Source organism: Aphanomyces invadans (assembly GCF_000520115.1).
Source record: "Aphanomyces invadans strain NJM9701 unplaced genomic scaffold supercont1.4, whole genome shotgun sequence".
Lineage (NCBI taxonomy): Eukaryota > Oomycota > Saprolegniomycetes > Saprolegniales > Verrucalvaceae > Aphanomyces > Aphanomyces invadans.
Window position 1 is genome coordinate 680,110 of NW_008580149.1, and position 15,614 is coordinate 695,723.

The 15,614-nt window shown below is 58.0% G+C and overlaps 8 protein-coding genes across 8 annotated transcripts; 6 read left to right on the forward strand and 2 right to left on the reverse strand.

Annotated features, from left to right (window-relative positions):
* The first annotated feature begins 333 nt into the window (after positions 1-333).
* H310_02692 (hypothetical protein) lies at positions 334-1,167 on the forward strand. Its single transcript, XM_008866289.1, has one exon. The coding sequence runs from the start codon at positions 363-365 to the stop codon at positions 1,014-1,016; it is 654 nt and encodes a 217-aa protein (XP_008864511.1). The 5' UTR covers positions 334-362; the 3' UTR covers positions 1,017-1,167.
* A 531-nt stretch (positions 1,168-1,698) lies between these two features.
* On the forward strand, positions 1,699-2,467 carry H310_02693 (hypothetical protein). Its single transcript, XM_008866290.1, has one exon. It carries the CDS (start codon positions 1,749-1,751, stop codon positions 2,382-2,384), a length of 636 nt encoding a protein of 211 aa, XP_008864512.1. The 5' UTR covers positions 1,699-1,748; the 3' UTR covers positions 2,385-2,467.
* Positions 2,468-2,879: 412 nt separating this feature from the next.
* H310_02694 (hypothetical protein) lies at positions 2,880-5,925 on the forward strand. The gene is made up of 10 exons (XM_008866291.1): positions 2,880-3,014; positions 3,104-3,370; positions 3,416-3,963; positions 4,234-4,627; positions 4,688-4,897; positions 4,962-5,015; positions 5,141-5,326; positions 5,399-5,455; positions 5,497-5,808; positions 5,877-5,925. The coding sequence occupies exons 1-10, from the start codon at positions 2,964-2,966 to the stop codon at positions 5,883-5,885; spliced, it is 2,088 nt and encodes a 695-aa protein (XP_008864513.1). The 5' UTR covers positions 2,880-2,963; the 3' UTR covers positions 5,886-5,925.
* Positions 5,926-5,981: 56 nt separating this feature from the next.
* Positions 5,982-7,453, forward strand: H310_02695 (hypothetical protein). The gene is made up of 2 exons (XM_008866292.1): positions 5,982-6,654; positions 6,722-7,453. Exons 1-2 carry the CDS (start codon positions 6,068-6,070, stop codon positions 7,197-7,199), a joined length of 1,065 nt encoding a protein of 354 aa, XP_008864514.1. The 5' UTR covers positions 5,982-6,067; the 3' UTR covers positions 7,200-7,453.
* Positions 7,229-11,429, reverse strand: H310_02696 (hypothetical protein). Its single transcript, XM_008866293.1, has 14 exons — positions 11,384-11,429; positions 11,114-11,337; positions 10,837-11,046; positions 10,631-10,774; positions 10,453-10,571; positions 10,261-10,387; positions 10,098-10,205; positions 9,908-10,036; positions 9,749-9,843; positions 9,579-9,693; positions 9,336-9,515; positions 8,910-9,164; positions 8,518-8,865; positions 7,229-8,465 (listed from the first exon to the last, which is right to left on the reverse strand). Exons 1-14 carry the CDS (start codon positions 11,385-11,387, stop codon positions 7,830-7,832), a joined length of 2,694 nt encoding a protein of 897 aa, XP_008864515.1. The 5' UTR covers positions 11,388-11,429; the 3' UTR covers positions 7,229-7,829.
* A 433-nt stretch (positions 11,430-11,862) lies between these two features.
* H310_02697 (hypothetical protein) lies at positions 11,863-13,124 on the forward strand. Its single transcript, XM_008866294.1, has one exon. The coding sequence runs from the start codon at positions 11,893-11,895 to the stop codon at positions 12,322-12,324; it is 432 nt and encodes a 143-aa protein (XP_008864516.1). The 5' UTR covers positions 11,863-11,892; the 3' UTR covers positions 12,325-13,124.
* A 67-nt stretch (positions 13,125-13,191) lies between these two features.
* H310_02698 (hypothetical protein) lies at positions 13,192-13,714 on the forward strand (the record flags this gene model as incomplete). The annotated part of the gene is made up of 3 exons (XM_008866295.1): positions 13,192-13,258; positions 13,313-13,412; positions 13,471-13,714. The coding sequence occupies 3 exons, from the start codon at positions 13,192-13,194 to the stop codon at positions 13,712-13,714; spliced, it is 411 nt and encodes a 136-aa protein (XP_008864517.1).
* A 19-nt stretch (positions 13,715-13,733) lies between these two features.
* Positions 13,734-15,140, reverse strand: H310_02699 (hypothetical protein; the record flags this gene model as incomplete). Its single annotated transcript, XM_008866296.1, has 8 exons — positions 13,734-13,829; positions 13,900-13,980; positions 14,173-14,250; positions 14,294-14,491; positions 14,543-14,644; positions 14,699-14,758; positions 14,814-14,861; positions 14,907-15,140. 8 exons carry the CDS (start codon positions 15,138-15,140, stop codon positions 13,734-13,736), a joined length of 897 nt encoding a protein of 298 aa, XP_008864518.1.
* Positions 15,141-15,614: the final 474 nt, after the last annotated feature.

Genomic DNA, 15,614 nt, shown 5'->3' on the forward strand with positions numbered 1-15,614 from the left:
TCCCCCCTTCACCTGAAATTGCCATGTCACCCATCACAATTCGTGTACATCTGGTACATGGCAACGTTTCAACTTGTCACGTTGGTCATGGCGACCATGAGTTTCGGCTGCTACGGGATGCAAACGATACAGGTTCGTTCTTGCACCGGAAATGCACGTAGCCAGTCGCCTACTGTCGGCTGCCTGGCGACAACTTGCGCTGACCCTCGCGCTGAGCAGTCGCAACAAGCCGCCCAAGTGGCGGCAAAAGCGCATGAGGAGGTTTTCATGACGTGAACAATTGTAACCGCTAGTCTCTTGTCCGTATAACTCGGGAACGATCCGGACAAGATATCTCCCTCGACAACGGCGGAAATTGGACAATGTGGCGTGCCCCGCTGGCGCGCCGTGGGCTCGCAACGCTCAAGCTCACGTACTTTAACATGGCTGGCCGCGCCGAGTTGACACGGCTCGCGCTGTTCATCGGCGACATCTTCTTCGAAGATGAACGGATTTCAATGAAGCGTCTCAAGAACATGAAGCACTCGCTCCCGTACGGCCAGCTGCCTGTGCTCATGGTCGACGACCTCGTGCTGGCCCAGTCCCATCCCATCGCAAAGTATGCAGGCACGTTGGCAGGGCTGTACCCCCACAAAGAGCCATTGGAAGCGTTCAGGGTGGACGAGATGCTCGCTCACTTGATGAGCATGAGCAACGCCATATATGCCGTGTTTGGCGAGCTAGATCAGGCTGAGCGCGCTGTGCGGGCCAACGAGTTGGTCGAAGTGAAGCTGCCTGCGATGTTTGACGTGCTGGAGAAACGACTTGTGTCCACAAGCACCGGCAATCCGTACCTGCTTGACGCCTTGTCGTTGGCCGATCTCGAAATCTACCTCACGGTGCACATGCTCAAGACGGGCCTCCTGCACGACGTGCCCACGCAAACCGTGCCAGATTCGTATCCGCACGTCATGCGCATCTACGAGACCGTCAAGCAACACCCCAAGGTGATGGAGTGGAACCATCGAAAGAACTGAAGCTCCATCCGACATCACGATCGATTGATCGCTTTGGTGCACTTGTCGACGTCATGCACCGCCAGTTTGGTTTTGTTCATAAGCTAGGCGTGTGCGTTGGCCTAGAGTTGAAGGCGCAGTCTTATCTTGATCTTCATCTGTGGTTCAAGCTACAGTGTGCCAAACATCCCCATCAAGTGATGGTGCACACCGTCGCATGCCGCGCTGACGTGGTCATGGCACTGTCCAAACGATATTCTCCGCTCAACAACGTCCTGTCGCGGAGGACAGCCAAACGGATGCTCCGATACCGCCAAACGGGCCACGTCTCCGCGACCAAGCGTAGGCGGGCATTTCGTTATCACCTGGCACACACTCGTTGCATGTATGCTTGGCAATGGCCCCCATTGCATGTGCGCATCGCGCAGGTATCACTCGAACCATCAGGTCGTACACTGCTTGTTCAAGGTGTTTCTTGAGATTCCATGCGAGCGTCTCATCGCTGGAGGGTGTCGACGCTTCGTCAAGAAGGAAACCGCATTGCCTGTAGTCGTTGATTCAGGCGAGGGAGCAGGTAGGGCTGTATCGAATCGACATGCCGTGGCCCACAGCAGCAGGCCATGCATGCACCAGCGCGAACTTGTTGGTGTCCATGCAAGTGTGGGTGGCCCGAGCCCCCTTCGTCTTTTCCGGTTAGGTCGTTGGCGAATGCCGGATGACCGTGTGCCGTGTGGCTAGCCAGGTGTCATCGGCATGAGTGGATCGTTCCCGACATTGAAGCTGTGGTACTTTGATGTGCCTGCTCGCGCGCATGTGATCCGTGTGGCGCTCGCGATCGGCGGCGTTCCGTTCGACGATCACGTTGTGTCTCGAGAAGAGTGGCCAGCTGTGAAGCCGTCGTTGCCATTCGAGCAAATGCCTGTGCTGGAAGTGGACGGCCACGTGTTTGCCCAGTCGCATGCAATTGAGCGGTATGTCGGGCGTCTCGCGGGGCTGTACCCGTTCGAGAACGCGCTCGAGTCGCTCCAAGTGGACGAGATCGTCGACGCCATCGAAGACATCAACCAACTGTTCGTGCCAAGTCGGAGCGAGCCAGACGTGGCCAAGAAGAAAGCCATGCGCCAAGCGTTAGGCGCGACCGACGTGCCCAAGATGTTTCGCCTCCTCGAAACGCGGCTCCAGTCGTCCACGGCGGCGGGACCTTGGTACCTTGACAAGATGTCGATCGCAGACGTCGCAGTCTACGCAGCCGTCGTGATGATCAAGACAGGGTTCACCATGCACATCCCGACAACAATTTGCGACCAGCACCCGCGCATGCTTGCCATTTACAAAGCCATTGACTCCCACCCCAACGTTGTGGCGCGCTACGGGTCCTGTGGATTATAGAGTATAGGGGATCGTCAGAGCTTAGCACGTCATGATGCTAGCCCGTCGTCATGCATACCATTCATGCATCCATGTTGAGTCCACGGGTGGTTGTTTTGTCGCTCCCAAGAGCGTGGTTGTGCGGTGGGTTGGGCCATCTTGGCAAATTCAGTTTTCTCGGTGGCGTGGCGTCAGCTGCGTCCAGGGACGTCGGTGCATCCAAGCTAGCACCTGTGGAGCAGCATTCCGCCCGATTTATCCACACGTCATGACGCGTGGAATAGTCAATAAACACGCCGAGCGAGCTATGCCTAGCTGCTTCCGACAAGACACAATCGGCTGGCCATCGTCCCTACCACGCACACGGGAAGCTGCGCCTCACTTGGAGCCAAGCAGGTCCATCTGCAAGTAGCCCCAGACGCCACTGGCGATCCAAATCTGCATGTGCTCACAAGCAAAGGACCGCGGAGGGCGACGAGCTAATTCTTCGATCGGGCCTGTGAAACGCTCTAGTAACTGGTTCACACGAATCTTTGGGTGGGGAGGCCACGACGACGACGGACCCTCTGCTGCATCTCGCTGCACACACGCGTCTTGCCGATGCTAAAGCAAGGGTCGACCGTCCGCGACTTTGCGTCAGCCTTTGAGCATGTACGTTGCTCGAATCGGGCTGTGTGTGTGTGCACGGCAGCAAGGCTGGTATATTGCCGGCCGCTGACCTGTTCTACCTTGTGGCGCAGGAGCGGCAGGCGTTGGTAAAAGATCTCGAGTCGATGCGTCTACAACTCGTTCGCAAGGACGACCAGAGCAAGAAGAACGCGGCGACGGCAAGCGCGCAGATGATTGCGCTCAAGAAGGAGCTCAGCGACATGCAGAGCCAACGCGTCCTCGTTGAGAAGGAATGCGACTTGTACCAGCAAAAGTGCAAAGACCTCACGACGCTGCTCGAGACATCGTACGATCAGCATGAAGAAGACCAGACCAAGATCGTCAAGCTCACGGAAAACGTATGCGTGCCGTGGGGCGCTCGTTTCTAACGTCGCTTTGTCTAGCTTAAGCGCCTCAAGAAAAAGTACGACGACGGCCTCGACATGGCCCGCAAGGAAGCCACGATATCGGTCATGAACACCCACGAAGAGCGCAAGTCGCTCAAAGTCAATGCCGAGCGGCTGCGGTGCAAGCTGAACAGCGAGCGAAAGGAATGGATGGACACCAAGCAGTCCCTCCTCGAATCGGTCGACGAGCACCGCGCGCGAACAGAGTGCCTCGAGCGCGAACTGCGCGAAGCCAAGTTGAGCGAGAAGAGCTACCGCCTTGGCCAGGAGCAACTGCACGCTGAAATCCGGAGCTTGAAACACGACTTGGCGGCAGCCGCCACCGACTGCAGCCTCGCCAAAATCGCCATCGAAAAGTACAAAAGTGAGATCTGCCGCGTCGTCGAAGAGACGCGCGCGCAACGCGACAGCGACCAAATGCTGCTCGAACGGCTCCACATGGCCCAGGAAGATGCGGTCATGGGCTGGCGAAGTCGTACGGCGCTTTACCACGAGAACTGCACGCTCAAGCAAAACTTGTACGCAGCGCAGCAGAAATACGAAGCGTACGTGTGTTGTGGCCCACCGGACTTCTTTGTGTGGCGGCATGGATTGGAATTTCCGTCTTTGTTTCTCCATCGGAAATGGGGGCTGCGTGGCCATGGAGTTTGGACATGTGCGTGATGGGTGCTGCTCGCTGAGCCTGGTCGATTGCATGGGCGCCTTGCATGTGCATTCCTTCGTTTATCCTGTGGACACTTTGTTATGCGCGTGCAGCCCGACGACGTTCCTCACGTCGAGTCGTCATTGAGTTCGTCCTGTGTGTGGGATTCTAGCCTGGTGGCGAAACGAAAGGAAGAAAAGGCGGCGAGCAATATGCTTACGGAGGAGCTGTCCGACGTGCGGCGGGACACCAAGCGCATGTCCATGGCATGGGAGGTGCAGTCCGTGGAGCAGATGCAGCGGTTGAAAAGAAGCCACACGGAAGCAATCGATCTGCTCAAGGAGCGCCATGGGGCTGAGTTGCTCCAGCTGCAAGTCGACAGCGAGCGCAAGCTCGCCAAGGCCGAAGCAGCCCATCGTGTCATGCTGGACGAGCTCAAGTCCGCGCATTCCGACCAAGTCCAAGCAGCCCGAGAGATCGTGGAGAAGCAGATGCACACTGCGGTGAACCAAGTCCAAGTGCTGTGCGAAGCCACACAGCACAAGCTGCTCAGTGTGACCAAAGAGGTTCGTCTTGACGACGTGCCAGTCCGCTGCCCACGACATTTCACGAACCCATTGTTGCAGAAGGAAGGTGCGGAGATGCAGGTCCATGAGTTGCAGCTAGAGATGGACGCGTGGCGCGACAAGGAGAAAAAGTTGATTCAAATCATGGAACATGCTCAGCGCATGAACGCGAATGTCGAAGAGCGCCACTTGTCCCTCGAATGCAAACACTTGGACGCTCAAAAGCAAGTCGAAGAGCTGACGGCAAGTATCAAAAGCTTGCAGTCCACGGTACGATGCCATCCGGGGTGGTTTCCAGGAGATCGCACGAAGCACCCTCGTCATCATGGTGTAGATCGCAAACCAGCGCGACTTGATCGACGAGCTCGAGCGGTCCCGCCAGGTCAAGGTAAGCGCCAGGAGCTACGTGACTGGTTGCGGCATGTCGCAACGGGGTGTGGGTGCAGCTTGACCTGCTGCAGTGCATTCACTTATGCGCAGCGCGGCGATGCTCAAGTCAGGATCATGCGATAGGCGGACGAATACCTTCGAGAACTCGGGGGATACGAGACTGAAAAGCTCGAGTGCATGCGGCGGATTGCGCACTTGGAAGAGCAGCATTCGCGAGACGTCCTGGCTTTGGAAGTGATCAAGCGGAACCAAGACAACACGGTCAAGCAGATCACGCAGGCGCAGATGAGTGCGAATCGTTTGATCGAGGTAACGAACGTGGTTCAAGCTTGGCCGTCCGTGTTTGCATGGGCGTAGAGTGTGAGCCGAAACGATGGGTAGGAACAAGCGAAAACCATTGAAGATTTGCTCGAGTCGCGCATGAATGAGCCACACGAGGTGGGACATGGTTCCGGCGACTGAATCTAATTCGGCAGTAGGCCGTCGACTCCGCCTCTCCGTGCCGTCGACCGCAATGCCAGGCCATGGCCGACGCGTTGCGCGACCTGCAGTCCAACAACCCCAAATCGTCGTCTGCGCTTCACGTGAACGAGCTCCAAACCCTGCTAAAACAGACCAACCATCACGTGAGTGTGTTGGAGCGCGAGAAGGAGAGGCTGGCGGCGCTCGTGGACGAGCAAGCCGTGACCATTCACGAGCTCACAATGCAAGACGACGACGGGGGCAGCGACACCAGTGCCAAGCACGGTGGCCGCCCTGAAGTGGACAAGTGGAACGACCTGTCATTCGAGGTACGTGCATCCATCGCGCTCGTCCGCACGCCGCATCGGCTCATCCAATTCTTGCCTTGGCGACACAGAACGTGTAGATATGGGTACATCCGGATAATATACGATGGTGATTGGTCCGTTTCAAATCATGTCCGGATGACGCACCGCGTCGCCCTCATTGAGCAGCGTGAGTAGCACGGGCGCGATCTCATCCCGCTGGCTTCGTGGGAAGAGCTCGAGACCGGGCATCGTTGCGGGACATCTCCAAGCTCCAAGTAGTATGCGTGACATGACAGCTTTGTCGGACGACCTGTCGTCGGCGATTTGCTTTGTGATGTATGGGATGGGGTCGTTTTGGATCCTGACCGCGTGGTCGACGGTGCTGAAGACGTTGTACACATTGGACGACGAGTGCAGCAGCCACGTTCCCGCGAATGCGGTGGATGGTCGCGATGCATGCACCTTATGGCCAGTCGAAGCAGACGACGACTGCTCCACAGACTTGCCGAATGGCGATGGAGCCCACGACGACACCGAACCGCCGCACGTTCCATATTTGTCCCTCATGCCCAAACACACGACACTCCAGGAACACCACGCACTACCCTCGTCTAGTCCAGTGTACACGTGCGTATGCCAGCTGCCTGTGGCCATTCCGGTGTCCCCGAACAGCTGCGGCAACGCGAGAGCCACAGCAACATCATATCCCAACGCCAAGACCATCCGATGTGAACCGCTCGTTGATGAGCACATGGAATGGTACCAGCCCAGCAACGCGACCTTGCTAACGAGAGCAGCTACATTGTACGATACGGAGGATTCTCGAGACATATCTAGATGCCGAAGTGCATCGTGTCCAGTGACCAGGTACAACCTCCGTCGACATGGACCATGCATAGGGGCTTGGTAATTCATCCAAGTTGCTCTGCCGTAGGCGTCGGCGCCCTGCATGCACGCTGTCCTCTGCTCGCAGTGAGAACCCCCCACTGAAACCTGTCGCTTCTCCAAAACCAGCGAAACCAGCGCCACCCATCGTGCTGGTCGCGTTGACGGCTCAAGTCGACACCAGCGAGCGACGCGAAAAGAGTTTACACCGTGCAACATTTCAAGTGGGTTTGCCTTTAACGTCTCTGGCGCTCGGCGACGTGTACAGCATCCGCGTCGAGTTAAGTTGCCCAGACAATGAGCAGAGCCACCCACTGCCGTCCGTCATGTGGTGCTTTACGAGCACGGTGGCAGAAATGAACAAGACTCGACAACGCATGCAACACGAAGTACATGAGGGCGACGCCTCGTGCTTGACCCTGGAGATCGAATCAAGGGAAGATATGCAGCGCTTCCTCGACACCGTCGTCATGCTTCCTCGGCTGGCCGACGCTCCTAGCCTTCGCAAGTTTTGCCAAATGTGGTGACAGCAGTGACCATCCACGTTTGCTGGAGAGAAAACGCCACCCACTGGGCCATCCTTGCCTCACGAGATTCCTAAAGTCCGTGGCGGGGGGCCAAGACCGTGTCAGCGGCGGCACCGTCGCGAATGTGCCATCCAAGCAACTCCAGCGTGTTCCAAAGTACGTAGCTTTTTAACACAAAAAATCCACCACGACGCCTGTTGCGGTCGGTGACGTGTGGCTGAGCATACGCGACGGTCGTGCCACTGGCAAAGGTAGCTATGGCGACGACGGGATGGCATGCCACCTACTCGCGCCCTTGGTGGCGACACCAGAACGTCGCAAGGCGAACGCTGTATCGTTGGCTCCCTTGCCGATGCAGCACACGTTGCAGCGATCCCTTCCTCGACGTTGGCAAGTGGATTCGCACGTCGACGACGAATTGTCATGGCCACTTGAGAGGTCGAGCAACTGGCGTGTTTTCCTGTGGCATGGACTACATCGATGTCGTCCCTCGCCCGTGAAAGAACGCGGTCGGAAGGCAAAAGCAGCATCGACTGGAGGCGGCATCCGCCCACACCAAATTGTCCGTCCGCATCACGTCGACGTTGCGATGTCGTGATCATCGAGATTCCCCACATCAACCGAGTGGATTCAATCGAGGAATTCGATACCGACTCCGTCCCCTGACAACGTGTCCGTCAATTGCATCGTGGCCACCGTGAGCTCCATGTGGACTTTCATTTCGGCGGCCGACTCGGTCGCCAACTCAGCCATGAGCTCGTCCGTGTACGGGTGCACGCGCGTGTAGGTTGAGTCGACTGTGTACACGATTTGGTTGGCGACGAGGTGGATTCGGCACGAGCACAGCTTGGCGTTGCCATGGGACGTGGCGATTTCAGCTTGAGGCAAGTCGACGAGCTGCGACATGACGTCGACTTGATTGCTTGCCACGGACATGCGGTGGGTTAACGCCGCCACCAACGGATGGTACAACTGTCGGATCCGCCGTTGTAGTACCATCTTGTCCGTGACCAGCGCTTTGAGCTGTTGAAATGCCTTGGACGATTCGCGACCGTAATGCGTCGCAACGGCCCCAAAGGTTGCGTGCTGCTTTTCGAGCGCGGTTGCAAGCGTGGCCAGCTGGACGTCGAGTTCGCAGGGATCGCCGCCGCCTTGAGGGTACGTGATAAAGGCCGGGATTTCCTTTTGAATGGGCCAGAGGTCGTCTCCGCCGCTCGACTCTTTGCTCCAGATGCACCACGCGAGTTTGGAGCAGGTAAAGATGGCCTGTGCGAGATCAGGCAGGTCCACATGAGTGATTCGAGTCGCGGCTACGTACGGTGCGGCAAGTGTGTGGGTCATACAGGTGGAACTCGAGTTGGCTGTCGCCTGCCGTCCGCACGGTATACCGCACCCGGTGACCGTCGCGGAGCTTGGCAGCTCCCGCCGCAAGCTTGTTTGTTTGGCCCATGTCGGCCCTGTGTCGTCGGCCGTTGGTGTACCCCGTCTGGGCGCGCCGGCGCTGTCCACTCGTAATATCATGGTACTGGAAGGGCCGACTTGCGGCGGCCGCGATCGCTTCCACTTCCTGATCGCATTCCAGGACACGCTGCTTGATGTCTACCTCGTAGTGTGCAGTGGCCGCACGTTGTTTGGCCAGGACGTTGGTGATTTCTTGTTGCGTGGCCTATTCCAGTTGCCACGTCGGCTTTGCGTTTCGAGCGGCGGTACCTTGATCTGGCTGAGGGTATCGCTCCGCTCGCGCTTCAACGCTAGCCGCAGATCCCGCAGTTCTTGTCGGTGCTGCGCTTTGACTGCCTTGTCCAAATCGACAACATCGACAAGTCCTTTGCTCTCGACGTCATCCAGTTGTTCCTTGACTCGTGCTTCGTTTGCCCGGAGGTCATCCCGCTTCGTCTCGAGCTCCTTCAACTCGACGGCATACCGGACGTCGATGCCTGCAATCCGCCCCTGCAGCTCTCGTACCTGGCCCAAGGATCATCAAGAATGAGTGGCCATGGTGGATGACCACCAGCGCGTTGCCACAAAGGACAAATGCACGGACGACTTCCAGAACAGACGTGTACAGGAGCACGAGATGCACTCAAACGCAAGAGCGAAAGCGCTCGACCCGCCAGCCATGCATACGTGTCGTACGTCATTGTAACATGCCGCTTGCACGACCGCGATGGAGTTGGCCACACATTGACGGTACGCGCGCTCAGCGATGGAGTCTGTTGTGTCAGCACAATCGAGGGCGAGCGATTTGCCATAGAATCCTATGCGTCCTTGGATCGCCAGCGCCGTCTCGCCCAACGTATTCTCGACCAAGCGAAGCTAGGCACAACGTTCCTCCGATGTGAAGGGGCGAACACTCACAAAGGTTGTTGCTGGGTGTACATGGCTGATGACGGTGGACGCCACTTGAGCCTTTTCTTGCTTGGTCCACTGGTGCGGCGGAGCCACGAGTCGGGCGAGCTTCCCGGCATGGTGCAGCCCAACGGGCAGCGAGTACCTGCACCACGAACGATCAGCGCTAGCCCCCCGCATGACAGCAAAGTGCCACGCACTGCGTGCCGGTAGGGGGATGGTACGCCACGACCGCAAAATTGCGGAGTTGGTTCGGGTACTGGTGCACCGTCACTGTGAAGCGGAATCCGCCCAACTAAAGCGAAAATGCGAGCCGTGTGAACGACATATGAAAGCGAGCAAACTTGGAGTCATCGTACTTTGATGCTGCGGGCAAGGATGCGATGACGCTGTCGCCGCGCCATGGTGAGGAATTTCAGCGCGTCCAGCCGACGTAGCTCTGCCTCGAGCTGCCGTTGACGCTCACGTTGCTGTCGCTGGAGCTTGGACTACAGCACGTGGTCGCGGATGAAGCGATGTAGATTTGACATGGGATGGTTCCTCACGTACGGCGCTGACTTTCATCTCTTTGTTGATGTGCAACGAGGGAGTTTGCGACCTGTGTGCTCCCTCCGGGGGGTACTGAAAGTACAGCATCGCTACGATGCCCGAGACGAGCTGCTCCATGTGTCAGGACTCACGACAATATATCGAGGCACGGCCATGGGCGTACGTCTTGTTTCCGTCCGGCAACCAACAACTCCATGTGGTCTTGGAAGAGGTCCTCCAAGGTATCCATGGACAGCTCCATTGTGTGCGTGAGGGCCAGCGCGGGGTCGTACACATGCAGCACGATCGATCTATTCCATCAAAAGGTCAGCACACACTTGGTCCGTGCCAGAAGAGTGGACGAGGGTGAACTTGCCGCTTGCTTTGGAGCCCCGCGCCGTAGACGCGCCCAAAGATGTTCACGCCGATTGCAGTCACAATCACGTAAGTCGAATCAATCAAAACCCCCCGTCGATTCAGTTGCTGCTCGTTGTCCTGCAGCCACAGGTCAAGGGGGGGAGGCACATTGACGTTCTCTCAACCACGTGCAGTACCTGCCGCGACGGCCGCCATTTCTCCGTGTGGCATCGGCCATCCGTCATGGGGTACTTCCGTGGTCGGACGGCTTGAATCATCGACAGTTCGTCGCGCCGCCACACTTTGTCCCGATCTCGAATTGGTTCTTTCCACCTTTCAACCTAATCCCAACGCAGTGCCGCGATGAGGTACCGACGTCGCAAACGCATGCAGCGCTGTGTACATCAAACAGACGAGCGCGGTGTGCTTTGGCGAAGCACGGCATGAGTGGAATCTCATCCGTGCTTGAACACTTCTTGGGAAGCCACACCGCCATCGGGTTGACTATCCGAACTGCCTCGACTTCGTTGTACTGGACGATCTCTTCCAAACCAATTTCCGCAGTCCCGTCGACGTTGAAAAACACGCGCCTGCGTTGAAGCACGCGGGTCTCCTGGTGTGCCATCGAGAAATGTCCTCCACTGTCAAGCAAATCGTCTTGTAGAAGAAAGAGGGCGTACCAACTGGGGCAATGAAAACGGAGGCCGTTTGGTCGGGCTATGCCGCATCTCGTCGTTGGCGCCGTCGTGGAGATCGCGGAAAGTCGACGTGAGAATGGGGGACGTCGGTCGGGGCAACGGACGCAACTTGCACGGTTTAAGTTTGTGCGACGGTGGAGACCTCAATGGACTGCTGCTGCGGGTCCGGCTATCGTGCAGGAGCCGATACAGCTCCGACGTGGAGTCTGTCGAGGCTTATTACGTGCGGAAACGAGTCTCTAGTTTGCTTACCCATGAACACCACGACGTGGATGGAGCGGGCCCTTGACGGTTTCACGTCGACATCTGCTGTAACCGCACGAAACCGATTGAACGACCAAACCACACACCGAACCTTCTTCTACGTTGCGAGCGGAGGGATGTCCTCCGAGCGTGTACGGCCACAAGTGTGTGGCCCGCGGGGCTCGTCCGCGGCTCGGGGTGGTGGTAGGTTGCCGAAGGGGGGAGGCTTCACGATGGCATGGGAACAGGTCGCACGTGAGTCGCTACAGCGAGCGCGTCTTGGAGATGACGTTGTCGCACGTGAATGAACGAAAGCGGTGCAAGGGTCGAAGGGGGAAGGCTTCAAGGTGGCGATGTGCACAGGTCGCACTAGAGTCGCTAGAGCGAGCGACTTTTGGAGATAAGCTTGGCGCTGGTGTATGGAGCATTGCCCGGGGCGTCGAGGACGAAGCACGTTGGCGGATCGTTCGTTCGGGTCCGATCCATGGCGAGGCAGCGAAACAACATAGTGCAATGTTATGCTGTGTAGATTACGCTCAAGTACATGCCTGTGCCTTGGGCTAGGAGGTCACTTGCCTATCAAACGGGTCAACTTGCCAAATGCTTTTTGCGCTGCTGGAGGTGGGGTGGGGGTGGTCGCAGATGATGGCAATGGCCCGACCGGCGCCACCGCCTCGGGAACACCAACTGGTTGCACCATCTCTCGTGAGTTGATTCGAGATGACTTGGCAACATCTTGCTGCGTGAACGCCGCCATGGATTGTGCCTTTGAAAACTCCGTCGACTTCTTGGACGCGGAGGCCGTGCGGGCGTGCTGGAACTCGCCTTCTTCGTCATCGGGCGGTGGAGACGCCGTTGGCACGGGTTGTTGCGACTTGAAATCCAATCGAACGGACGGCAGCAAGTGTGTGGAGCGACGACGTATGTTCCAAAGCAAACTCGCGAGCTGAAACACGACAATGACCTGGAGCGCTTCGTCGCACGAGTTGTCAAAAAGCAAGCAGCGAATTTCAAAGCACGTTTTCGCGACCGTGACCAAGTGTTCGGGCTGCTCGGCTGCATGCAACGCTTGGGTGAAGAGCGCAGCCGAGGCGTCAAGCTGCGACGCGTCGTACAATGCAGCGTCGTCGGTCGGCGAGATCAAGTACTTTGCCTTGTACTCCGCGACCGAAACCAAAATATCGGACGCCGCGACGAAGATGAGCACGAGAAGCGCCAAAAAAGATGGCCCGGTGCGGTCGTCGTGAACAGTCACGTGCACGTTGTCGACGACCGACGCCTGCATCCGTGTGCGAGCTGTCGCGTCGCACAGGTCAACGTACGAGATGGCTCCATTGCAAATCTGGCCTTGGTATGCCGCGCACGTGGCGTCGCACGCTGCAAGAAGTGACGACGGCCACAGCGTCGCGTAGTACGTCAGGTTGCTCGCAAGGGACGAGCACACGTTCTGGCAGAGCGCCGCGGGCGGGTCATCGCAATGCGTACGGCGCATTGCCGACTGCTCGTAAAACGTGCGGCACCGCGCGACAAATGCTTGATCTTGCGGCGACAATGGAGGCGCGGGGTCGGCGCCCCCCAGGACAAACGAATTCGACGCTGGTCGGGCCACGAGGCCGCGAATGATGAGGTACACGATAGCAAACACGGTAAGGCCATTGCGAATGGCTTTGACCGTGACGATCGGTCGCCAACCTGTCGCCGCTGAGCTCGACATCGTGCCGTTGCTGCGGTAGATTGTGGTTTGTGGGGGGGGTTGAAAATAGCGCAGACACATAACCGCTGGCAAACGGTCGTCGCGGGGAAGTACAGGGGACAGAATGGTGCAGTATGCGATCGCGGGGTGCGTCGACCAGTCGGACTACACGGTGTGCGAGCGTCTACTTGGTGCGAGAGCGTCCACTTGTGTCCGGAACCCTTGAGCGGCCCCTGTTGGAGTAGATATCATGGCGGCAGCCCTTCCCGACATCACGGTCGACAAGGAGCCCGTGCGCAGCGACACGTGGCGCACTCGCGTGCTCGAACTGGCCCAGCTCCACGGGTATGCATCTCCACCCCATCCTGTCGTTCGTCCCAAGTCATTCAACGCCACAACCTAGCTTTACATCGATCGGCGACCGGGATTGGAAAATTGCCCAAGTCATGGTCTGGCGCGTCGGTCGGCTCGTTGCGCATCGTGCCGAAGAGTTTGCGCTGTACGTGGCGGATACGTACGGACTCGCGCTTGATCTGGATCAAGGGCAAGTGGAAGCGTACACGCAGGCGAACACTCGGGCTCTGCTCGGCGTCCAGCCGCCATCCGGGCCACACGACGTCGCCATAGCTGAGGAGTTAGCAGAGTAGTCGATCGTGATGATTCGTGTTACACGTGCTTTAAGCGTGGAAATGCTGCAAGCGCTTCGTTCGCGCGGGCTGCCGCCTCGCCATGGCGCATCGCTTTCAAGTACGTTCGAATCGCCTGCGGGGGTCCATCGAGAAGGGACAGAATCAATCGCTAAAGTGACGAGCGTGCCAAGTCGACGGCGCACCTCCATCTCGTGCACCTTTTGCTGCCGCATTGCATGGACTCGATCGGCGTCCGCTTTCGCTGTCGCGTCCAGGTAGGCTTTCTACAGCGCTCACGGTGAAGGAACAACGTGCCGAGACCATGCCACCGTGCCTTGGCCGTGTTGAAGAATGCGATCGAGTCGCTGTCCATTTTCGCATCAAGCACGCTGCGCGATTGCCTGACGCTCTTGGATTTCTATTCGATACACACTGGTGTATGTGCATGTTGGCGGCCATGGACGCGCGGCATTTACCTCGACGATGGCGTTGGCAAGCACCGAGTGTCGCCCTTGCCTGGCCAACTGGAGAGCGGATTCCGCAACGATGTCCGTCTACAACGACCAGAAACACTCCTCGATCGCCCAGCCATCGTACGTTCGGGTCGTGAATGGATTGCCCGAGGCCAACCAAGTACACAGCAACCTCCGTGGATCCCGCGCGGCACGCATAGTGCAGGGGGGTATCACCCGTAGCCGTGGTGGATTGTTGGGGGTTGGCCCCGCACGACACCAACACGTCGACAATGTCAAGATGGTTGTGTGCCGCGGCCAGATGCAGCGCCGTTTCGCCAACCTGAGCGCCACTCGTCACTCTCGACCTTGACCAGGCGGCGCGCTGACTTACAGAATTCACGCCGTCGACGACATCGCCGTGCAAGAGAAGGAGGCGCAGGATCGTGATGTGTCCTTTGGCAGCGGCCGTTTGTAGACACGTTAGCTTGGCCGCCTGCCATGCCCAACGTCAAACAAACCCGATCGAGGACAGCGGGGGGAGACCCACGTTCATGTAGTACAGCTTTTCGACGTGGACTCGACCGCTGTCGAGGAGGACGAACACAACCTACCCGAACGACACTCGCCCCATCAAGGCCACAGGTGCCGCCAGCATGTCCTACCTCTGGAAAGCCAAAGTGACACGCATGATGGAGGGGCGTCTTGTTGAACTGCCCAACGATTCAAGCCGACGTATGACTGTGTCGACGACGTACATGGTCGAGGGCGTCGACGGCCGCGCCGTGACGAACCAAGTAGCACACAATGTCGACAAACCCGCGCATGCAGCAATGGTGGAGCGCGGTCATGCCCGTGGCGGCGTCCACGCTGTCGATCAGGTTCGCAATCGACGCGCCGCCCTCGTCCAACGTGTGGACGACCGTGTCCAAGTCGCCGTCCTTTGCCGCATCCAGCAGCGTTTGCCGCAGAAACGGCGCGTCGAAACTCATCCCAACTATTTTTGATCGACTGCGTGGCACACAACCCGAACGCATGCCGGACGACGACCTGTGCGAGCGGCATCGTCATGTTGTTAGAAACCCACGTCGAACGCGCTCTCCGAGTGTGGCACAAGGTAGAAGAGGCAGCCGGGATGCCACTTTGCTCGACGCCGCAACCACTAGCCAAAATGGGCAAACCTACCAACGAAGTCAGGCGTCGTTGCGCGTACTACGACGTGGGAAGCAGAGACGCATGAAAAGGACGAAGGGGGCTAGACGAAGCTGGTAGATTGAGGGACGTTCAGGGTCCTCCCGCTACGAGCGACTGCGGCAAACCCAAACGGGACCCTGCATGCAAATGAAAACGCAGCTAGCTAAAGAATCTCGCTCTCCTCTGAAGAAGAGAAGACAGCTACCAGTTTGTCCCTGCTTGCGTCGTTGTCGGCCGCATGAGGTGTGACAATAGCACGACGCGTTGTACGT